Source organism: Salminus brasiliensis, chromosome 10 (genome assembly GCF_030463535.1).
Source record: "Salminus brasiliensis chromosome 10, fSalBra1.hap2, whole genome shotgun sequence".
NCBI classification, from domain to species: Eukaryota; Metazoa; Chordata; class Actinopteri; order Characiformes; family Bryconidae; genus Salminus; species Salminus brasiliensis.
Window position 1 is genome coordinate 14,658,354 of NC_132887.1, and position 10,614 is coordinate 14,668,967.

General features: G+C 40.0%; 1 protein-coding gene across 3 annotated transcripts in view; it reads left to right on the top strand.

The window, feature by feature from the left end:
- mipol1 (mirror-image polydactyly 1) overlaps positions 1–10,614 on the top strand; it is a 58,053-nt gene that overhangs the window by 18,304 nt on the left and 29,135 nt on the right. For all 3 annotated transcript variants that reach the window (XM_072690383.1, XM_072690381.1, XM_072690382.1), the window contains exons 4-8: positions 151–230; positions 2,279–2,498; positions 3,068–3,203; positions 4,245–4,350; positions 6,427–6,556. In XM_072690383.1, coding sequence (XP_072546484.1) covers positions 151–230; positions 2,279–2,498; positions 3,068–3,203; positions 4,245–4,350; positions 6,427–6,556 — 672 coding nt within the window. The remainder of the gene's footprint in view (positions 1–150; positions 231–2,278; positions 2,499–3,067; positions 3,204–4,244; positions 4,351–6,426; positions 6,557–10,614) is intronic.

The following is a 10,614-nucleotide window of genomic DNA, read 5'->3' on the forward strand; positions in this document are numbered from 1 at the left end:
GATGTCCAGTTTATCAATATTCTCTGTCCTCCGTCCTTGTACAACAGAAGCAAAGAAACGCTACTTTGTGTTTCGTACCGCCTCCATTTAACATCACGCGTGTCAAGACAAAGCTGTGCATTTTCATCTTTTGTAATGTATTATTTTCAGATTCCCTGGTCGAGGCTCTAGCCCAGATATATCTCAGAGACCATCGGAGACAGACAATCCTGAGAAAAAGCTTGCTAAAGGTATTTTATAAAAATAAATAAATAAATTGTTATTGCTTATGGTTGTGTTTATATTGTGTTGCATAATTTTCTTCTATATAAGTTTTTCATTAATTAATTGTTTTGAAAAACCTCATCTCCATTATCTGTTCCTCATCTGGCCACTGTATTGTATGTGTGATTATTTGCACTGCGCAGTAATTCTTGTTTCTTTTCCCTCATTCCCTCTTAAGCATTTGTCTGTTTTGAGCAAATGGCTCAAGATTTCAAGAAGAGCTTCTTTGTTTGCCCGTTTGTTGTTCCACACGATACATAAACATTTATTTACAAGTGTAAATCACCTTCAACCATAGTGTCAGTCTGCCGTCTAATAACTTTGCCTAGGCCATAATGCTATGGCAGAGCCACTATTTAGATAAACTGGTTGGAATGACAATGAGAGATAAACAGCGTATTTACCCACCCTTCACCAAGCGCTCCTGATACGCAAATTTATTCTGACGCGCTGCTCAAATATACATTTGGGCTGTTGCTGAACCACTTCAAGCCCCTGCTCGCCACACAGGTTTTAATACACGCCAAGACGACTGTTGGTGACGGAACAACAGTTGCCTTTCCGTTGGTTTGCTGTTTATTTATATTGTTAGTTTCTGTTTATTTCTTTATGAATTTTTTCCCCTTGCGTTTTAGCGTTTCAGGCTTGGGCGTTGAGTTGCTTTAGAATTTCCTTTTGGTCGATTCCCATAGGAAATAACCCAGGTCTTCTCCTTAGTTAGATGAAATGCCTGCTCTCTCGTTTGTGAGGAAACGCTACTTTAAACGCACACTCATACTTGGGAGCAGCTACCTTTGTGAGAGCCACCCAAAGAGGGGCGGGGGAGAATTAAAGAAGTAACCCAGGTTAAGGAACAATGTATCGAGAAGTCGTGTATTTGCCGTGTGACAAAGGGCTTATATAAATGTGTTTGGCGTTATTATTCATGGTTGAATTTGGTGTTTGCACTGGTGAGTCTTAGGGAGAATACTAATAACTGTCTCCAGCGATCCTGAGACCAGAGCCCTAGCAACAAAGCTATGAAGCAGACCTCCCTGATCTCGACTTCAAAACCTGACCTTTCGCTAAATAATTGTGGCTGCTAAGCTGGAGCTTTTTGGACATTGTGGTCGCGAGGCTGCGACTCCTGCATCACATTGCATTTATTAATGCGAATGCCCCCCCCTTCTTTTTTTCTTTCCCCCCTTTTTTGTTCTAGAGAGCCGTGCTTTTGAAGCAGTGATATGCTTTAAGTAGTCCGTGTTTGAATTTGACTCAATTTGAATTGCACTGATGTCAAAACGATTTATGTATATTTTATAATCACAGGCCAATTTTTTTCCCCAGTGTAGCACTTGACCCCAGGCTTCCCCTTGCACTTTTATTTGAAACAGGCTTGCAGAAATTTTCAAATAGAATTTAATAGAGTTGTGGAGTTTTAATCAGCTACTGACTGCCTTTGCAGTTGCAGGGAATGAAATTGAATTGGCTGTAATTACGGCTGCTGTGGTGGTTTTGATTGAGTGTGAATAGTGGGAAGGTTTTGGTGGAGAGGCAGTGAAAGAGAGGGAGAGAGAGAGAGAGAGAGAGAGGATCGGCCCTCATCGGGGAACAGAGTGAGTGCTCAGAAAGGCTGCCAGCAAGACAGGCCTTGGTGTTTGTCTCGTAGCCTGTGACTCTGGCCCTGAGCGCTACAGAAACATTGACAGAGGACCATGCTTCCCCCTCCTGCCAGTCATTCAGCCTGGCTCGCCACATTCCCCCCTGTGAAAGATGGCCAGACCCAGTTTCCTTTTCAGAGAGCTGACGCAAAGCAGCCGAAAAAACCAACAGAGCTGCTTTTCAACTGTCAGACCTGCTTCTCAAAACAGGAGAATGGAAGTCTTGCACATTACATCTGGGTGTGATGTTTCTCTCTGGACACTTTTGCTTTTTATGGGTGGTACTGCATTGCTTTCTCCTTTAGAACTGAGAGGAAACTGATTATTGTCCTTATATAATTAATATGATTTGTTTTTCTTCATTTTTCACGCAGGGTTTAGCCCACCAACACCTAAAAAAGGGCCAGTGGCTGGGCCACCTCCACCTCCACCTCCACCTCCACCCCCACCCCCACCAGCCCCAGTTATTATCATGGAAGAGGGGAGGCTGTCCCCCCAAAGAGCCTTCACACAGCTTGGACTGGACAGACAGGAGCTTGACAGCAGTCCATTGAGCAGACCTGACTGTAGTACCCCTGAGCCCACTCCACCTAGGTCAGCTCTGTGCATACAGCTGAAAGTAGTGTTATTTTGCGCAAGCACACATGCATGTAGCTTACTCCACATGAGCTAGTGAGAAGAAAGAAACCTGTAATCTACCTCCACACCTTACCAACACAGTCTTCCAGGTTACAGCACACTATCTGGCCATTTTACATGAATCATTGGCGTTTAAAGGGAAGACGGAGGCCTACTGGAGGTAGTCTTTGGCCATTGTGAAATGGTTATAATTAGACCACATAGTGAACATCCTTTAATGAATATATGAGGCACTGCATTTTCAGTGCCTCTTTAATAAGACCAGAATCGAATTCCTGGTTGCAAGAGGGAAGTAATTTACCTGCCAATACACTGCAGTAATACTTTAATATTACCTTAAAGGTCAACTGTATGATTTGCGTAATATCTCAAAGTAAATAAGACACAGTAATATTCTTGAAAGTTTGAAATTGCATCCCTTGTGTATTTGATAATTGCATGTCAAAATTTGACCATGATTTCATTAGTGTTGCCCGAATGGGAGTTTAATAAGAGCATTTCTAATGAATTGTTGTCTCTTTCAGAAGAGTCACAGATGAGGACCATGGGAATTCCAGAGTTAGCAGTGAAACCAAAAGGCAAATCCCAGTCCTTGATAAAGAAAAGAACATTGCGTTCCTGTTGAAGGAGCTGGACTCCCTCAGAGAGCTCAATAAGAAGGTAAAGATAATTCAGGAGTCGAATTCCACTCACTTTTTGTCAGATTTGGGAACACGTTTATTGACCGTTGTTAGTAGAGCTACAGTAGGACTTGCACAACCTTTGCAGGCGGGGATGTGAAATCTGTAGGCACACACATAAAAAATAAAGATGCTTCAAATGGTTCTATAAGCAAGAAGAACCACTGTTGGTAATAGACATTGTAATAGAGAAAACATTTACATGTTCAAGGGTTCTTTATACCTTTTTAAAGCTTGCACGTTGTTAATAGTTAATAGTTTCTGTTAGGTTTTCTCTCTTTCACTAACTGTGACACACTATAGATGTAAAATCTGAAGATACAGATAAAACAAAGCCTAAGTACCTGAAGATCAGTTTGTTGCTGCTACTTTATGCTGCATCATTGCTCATCTGGCGGTCTTATAATGGGCTGGGGCGCAGAGGCCCACTGAAATGACTATAATTGATGTACTAAGTTTGCAAGTAGCTGTGACTCCTGACAGAGAGGCAGGAACATGTCCCGAGAGTGTGTTTTTGCTGGCAGAGCGGTGAGAGAACCTTTTGAGGACTCCAGCCCAGCCCTGCTACATTTTCAAAGTGCAGGGGGGACAAAAACAAGCTGGGAGAAAAAATATTTTAGACAGAAGGTTAAATCGATCATTTAGCAACCCGTAAAGTATCGCTCCCCAGTCCAGATTTTTAGCCATCACACAGCAGTTCTTCTTTTTTATTAGCAGTCCAGAATAATGTGATGGAGAAGCTGGCGCTACAATTACCAGAGAGCAAGCAGGACCTGGCTGAATGGTTGTGTTGTATGGTTTTTTTGGGGGTTTTTTTTGGTTTGTTTTTTTTTGTTGTTTTTTTCCAGTTGCAATCCCTGCCCAATCTGACTGGACATTCCAGACAGAGGTGCTGACTTCTGGCAGAGCACAAATTCATACTGAATCCTTCCCCTAATGTATTATTCTTTCTGTGCAGAATGACATTCAGAGGTACAATATATGACGTGTGTGTGTTTGTGTGTGTGTGTGTGTTACACAGCTACAGGACAAGCTGGCCCTGAAAGAGAAGGAACTGGAAACTAAGCGACTGGACAGCCAGCTTCTGGAAACGGAACTGGAGGCCCATGCTTGTGAGAGAGCTGCAGGTAGGGGAGGTCGAGAGTGAGGAAGGAACAAGAAAAAGAATGATTGTATGACCTAATCAAACTGAGCTGCACATATGTGTCATTTCATGTGCAATAGTTACATTGCAGGATGTCCAATGTCACAACAAAAGGAAAATTTGCCCTTAGCTAATTTTCCATGAAATATTTACCAGAGGCAGATTATATCTATCCAGTATAATTTATTTAATTTAAATTAGTGATGCACATAATGCATTATTAATATAATAGCATGTTGAAATCCTGTAATTTTAATATCCCAACATATATTGCAATGTCATTCGTTTCCACTATTGGGCAGCCCAATTTGAACCTATGCAATGTATTAGGGTTTGGTTGATGCTGCAAAAATTATACTTTGATATATTTTTATATTTTTAAAGACATTTTGCAGTACACAATATGTAGCACAAGATTTAACACTATGCTGTAGTTTTGCCAGATTTAAAAAATAAGCACATTTTTAATTTAAGGTTTGCTGCAGTTAACTAGGACTAATTGTTAGTCCTAATTACTAATTGCTAACCCCAACCCTCACAGTTAGGACTATTGATGCTCTCGGTGCTTTAAAATACTGAGGGTAGTATTTCGTTTTTTGCAGCATATGCAGTTTTTAAAAAAAATCACAATGATGATAAATATCATCACATTGCTCACCTCTAACAGATTCATGTCAAAAGAGTCTGTTTCACTTTAATTTTGAGTTCTTTGGAGTTGATGATGCTTTGCAATGTCAGTCAGACCTGAGGATTTTCACTATTGTAAACAGTTACCCATTTGTTATACATACACACAAATATCCCAGTGAATTAGGCTACAATGTAGCTAATTATTTTGTTAATGGAATTTGCTTGCTCCTCACCTTTGCTGAACAAATATTTAAATGTGTTCGCGGTTCTCTTCTTCCTTAACCGACCCCGAAAGCCCCCTCTCATGCTTTCATAATTAAAAGAAAACACAAGACATATATAGAGCACAATTAGGCAGCCAATTGTTCGTTTAATAATGAGATGAACATGCATGTATTTGCCATCCTCATTTCAATATGATTTGCATGGTTCAGGGAGGCGGTGTTTAATGAGCAAATTCTAGCTAAAATGCAATATTGATTTTCTTACTGAACTTTGTCATGGCTTAGCAGGAGGCTGCCTGTTTATCATTAAGCCATCTCAGCACGAGGAGAGGAATTAGGTGTTGATGGATCTCTGTGCTACTTTGGTTGGGCTTAAGCACGGAGCTGAGGACAGTTTGGTAATCCTGAAATCTTGTGGGTTTTGCCGAACTGTCTCAACGTGTGATTATTTTGGGAGTGGGACAGGGCAGGCTGGTGTGTATATGATGTGGGGAATCTAACCAGTGCTCAAAAGCATGAGTGACCCTGCCCTGACTCAGATAGGGGAGTCTTTTAATTGTGCCACTTTACCTGAATGGAGGATGTTTTTTTTTTTTTTTTTTAGGTTTTGTTTGAATTCAAAGATTATGGTATTATTTATTCATTAAAGTTCAAGTGCACTTTGTCCATTACCGGTAGTTTTGAATATATGGAATATAGTTAAATAGGTAACTTATTAGAAGTATTGCTTTCCAGTCCTTTTCTCTTGTTGTGCCAGAATGGTCCCTACTGGTCAAACACTACGCTCCTGCCGTGTATGGTGACTGCGAGATGCTTTCTGACATCGATGAGTCGCATGTAATTGCCTGCTCTCTCTTTTATAGTGGTGATAAACCGGGGTATTTTGATGCTGAAATTTTCCACATAAAATGCCACTTCTGGATGTGACTATGACTGCAGGGCATAGCGTCTGTTTTTATTACTCCGGGCACATGCGTTGAACCTGAGTGGAGGCAGTCATCTCAAAATGAGGCTCACTTATAGTTATTAATACCTTTGCCACAGTGTTTCAGTAGCAATAACCTCTTTCCCAAGGAGCTTAGCCTTGTTATTGTGCAGCTGGAAAGCTGGTTTTAGCAATACAAGAGTAATAACCACCCATCTCTCTCTCTCTCTTTCTCTCTCTCACTCTCCCACTCCCTCTCCCCTCTGTCTTTCCCTCTCAGCGCTGGTGGAGGAGATTTATAAAGCTCAGAGGGAGAGAGACCAGGCTGTGATGGCCAGACTGCGGCTAGCTAATGAGGAGAGAGACGAAGCTCTCCTCCGAGCCAAGAAGCTTCAAGAGGCAGCGTTGGAGTAAGTCCTTCTGTTACAGTGATCCAAACTAGCCCCTTTAGCTTCTTACCTGAGTCTTATTTGAAGATCTGAAGACCAGATGGGTATCTATTGTGTGTAGTCCTGAATAGAACCCAGCCACTTTCAGTTTGAAATGGCGATTGAAATGGTTGGATGTTGAGGTTACACCAGTATATTTATGAAAAATTTGCCATTTGCCATATTTAAAAGTTCAAGTTTTACATTTACATTGTCATAAACAGACCATACAAACATGGTCATTTTGTATTTGCAAGAATGTGTAGTGATTTTATGCTCATGCTTTTTTTTTTTTTTTAACACACTGACATTGCAGCAGTACAGGCTGAGCTGGTAAACCTGAACACAAAATGCTGTCATAGTAAAAGCCTTCATACTTAACCTTTTATATGAGGGGAAAACCTTATGAGCCTTTTATCAGATGAGAAAAATTAGTTAATTAACAGAAACAAACCAAAGAAAAGATAAGATTTATTGTAAGCACAATTCCCAACACAACAGTATTTCAATTATTTAAAGACTGAATTTTTGTGGTTTGTTTAAGTTTAAAGAACCTCTTGAATGTCTAATCATGATGCTTTGTGGGTGTATATATATATATATATATATATATATATATATATATATATATATATATATATAAATAATATACTAAAATCTGCCTTTATTCGGACAGAATTAAGCAGGCCATTTTGTTACTGTTAAGACTGGCATGTAAATTATCTCTGATCTAATTGGCTGCTCTGTATTGTGCCTAAAACAGCCTCCTTGTAGCTTTCAGTGTGAATAGGCAGAACTAAAGTGCTGTAGACTGAGCAGGTGCAAACACACATTATATGGGCAAAAGTATTGGGACACCTGCTCTTCCGTCCTAAATCAAGGGTTTGTCCAGCTTTTGTTGACATAACTGTTTCTGCACAGGTCCAGGAAAGGCTTTCTACTAGATTTTGGAGCTTTGCTGTGAGGATTTTGATTGCATTCAGCGACAGGATGAGGTCAGGGTGTTAGATGATCACCACTTCACCTTATGGTCATCTCCCCATCTCATCCCAAATGTATTAGCTGGAGCACCATCATTCCAGAGAACGCAGTAGCACTGCTCCACAGCTCAATGCTGGGGGGGTTATACCTCTCTAGCCCACACCTGGTATTACTCATGGTGCTAATACATTCATGTTTATCTGCTTCAGAGAGTCTTATTCTACTGGCAGTACTTCTCTACAGATGTCTGTGCATTTGTACATCTGTGACAGAAATGAGTGCAACTTAAAGTAGCTGAATGAATTTATTAGAAGGGGTGTCCACACACAATATGTATGTGTTCTTTCAGCCTATTTATTGTTCATATAGTGGTTCATTATTGAGTTTGTTTTTGTTGATGTTGGACTGTTTTGTTTGACAGTTTATAGTTGATTCTGTCAGCTCTAGCAGTCATTATATCATTTATTTTCTGAAAGTCTTTAAACTCATCAATATCGTTGTGTATCTGAGTTTTTAGCTACTCTGTCAAGATCAGTGATACAGTTTTTCATCAGCTGGACCTTAGTTCTTTTGGATCTTGTAGTTCAGCAGTTAGGCTGAAACACTGCATGTGCAACTACTGCTCTATGCTGTGTTCATCAATTAGCACCTTATCAGCTGATGAGAAGTTTGGACATTTGCCAAGCTTTCTACGACCCATTATAGGCAACTTAATTGCAATATAATAGGTGTATAACAGATATGATATAAGGAATGGGAAGCTGTACAGGGGTGATTTATTGTCCTATTAAATCCACTGATTGGTGCCATATTTGAACGTTTATTAAAGTGACAGTAAAAGTATGAGTGAGGTGAAAGACGGAAGGTTCCCTAGGCGCTATGAAAAGCTAAATGACAGGTTTTTCCATTATGTCTGTCACTTCGACCTTGTATAGCAAACCACCTTAAAATTGTCAGGCCTTTCGCAGCCATGCTTTAAGGCTTTGTGAACTGCACCCTGGGTGTGGGGTTACTTGCCAGCGCTGCGGGAGGCTGCTTTGTTCCTGCCATTGCAGGACATGCCAGATGAATGGACTGGAGGAGTGTGGAGGGAAAAATCCAATATCGACTGGTTTGGAAATATATCAGAGAGGTGTGACATTTCATAAGAGTCCCCTCGCCCTAGTACTGGCTTGTCAGTCAAAAGAGTTGCAGTGCATAGGAAATCAATTGGGTCCTTCAGCTCAGCAGATATTTGCAGTTAACACCCGGCCTTAACTGCCCTAATTAATGTGATCTTCTTTTCCTGTTTGTTTAGTTTGCTGGTAATGCTGGGTGCTGGTAGTTATGGGGTGAGAATGCTGTTCTCAAGTAGTGGAACCGTTTAAAGACAAAAGCCCCTCTGTGCACCTGCAAGGGATGATGATCAATATGTCCCTGTGTAGTTTGAGAAGTAATTTTACTGCTCAGTTTAGCTTACCTCTGCTTTAACAGGTGTATAAATAAATAAAATCTCAATTTCTTTGTTTACTTGTTTATTTTTTAGTTGCCATTTTTATGATGAATTAGCCAAAAGAAATGCTTCACTCTGACATCCATTAATGGTTGGGAAGGTTTTTTACCTCTATATATTGGAGACTCACACACACGTATATAAAACAGAAACTTCATATCTTCCAAATAGCTACTTTACATGTGTGTATTACATGTGTCTATGACAAAAGTATTTCTACTAGGTTCTAGCACTTTGCTGTGAGGCTTTAATTGCATTCACTGACAAGAGTGTTAGTGAGGTCAGGATGCTTGATTGTTACCACCCCATCTTTTTTTACTATAGAGAGTGCCATTCTAGTGGTGGTACTTCTCTACAGGGGCTAGAGAAGCTGTATGGCACATCTGTGTCAGCAACAGCAATGGGTGCTGCTTAAAGTAGCTGAATGCATTCATTAGAAGGGGTCTCCAGTGTCCACAAACATTGACATATATTGTGTGTGTGTGTGTGTGTGTGTATTTATATATATATATATATATATATATATAATATGTTTTAGCCACTGAAGGATCTGTCATTTTTTCTGTTTCTTGTTCTTAAGCATTAATCACATTGAACCTTATTTAATATTTCATTCTCCCTCATGACTTATTGATAATTACCCAAGTCGCTCAACTGAGCTGCAATTATTGAGAGGCATGAAATGCATTGTCTGTGATTCCAGCGAATGCCAGATCGCTTCAAAATCTAATTATGAAAATGCCTTCTTTTCTTAGCTGTATTGCACTGCCCATCTCAGCCTCCCTCTGGAAATGGTAATTGATAGCCGAGTACGTAGAATCCCATTATCTTTGGCCGAATGGGAGAACGTGTTCTAAACCCTTATTTTCCGAGGTCACTCCTGGGTCCAGCGTGTGAATGAGTATGTACCTTTATAATGGGGGGAGATCCATGTAATGCCTTTGTAAATGAGATGAGAAGTTGTTGTTTTTTCTGCTAGAGAGGCCCTGGAACAATCAGATTTACTCTCAAAGGAGAGTGACACACAGCCAGGGGTATCTCTGCAGATTTTCAGGCAATTTAGCAGGACTGTGGTGTGAAGAGGTGATCATTTGAGTGCTAAAACAATGTGATAATCTTTTGGTGTGTACAAGGGAAATTATCACAGAAAGGTGAAGTATATTAGTTTGATACTTTCTAGGGGTGAGCTGTGGTCAATAGGACAGTATTTATAGTTATTGTAATAAATTATATCACATTAGGTCAGAATACTCTTTGTTAACTCCTTAAACTCCAGGCTTCATGCTATGCAGTCATTAAGCTTTGGGGCTAATTATTCTTCTTATCATAACTGCTGTTAATATTTTAGTAAGTAGTTTTAAAAAAATGCTTTATTGTTGAGCCAAAGCTTTTTTGAGAAAGAATAAACATCTTAATACACACTGAGCAATACTGCAGTGTTCTATTTTTACTCTATTGCCCATCCAGAAAATTGTACGTAAAGTGTAATGCTGTAATTAATTGCTAGTGTTTTTCTTCTGACCAATGGCAAGTACCAAGAACCCAGCAATATTTTAAAGGTTGATAT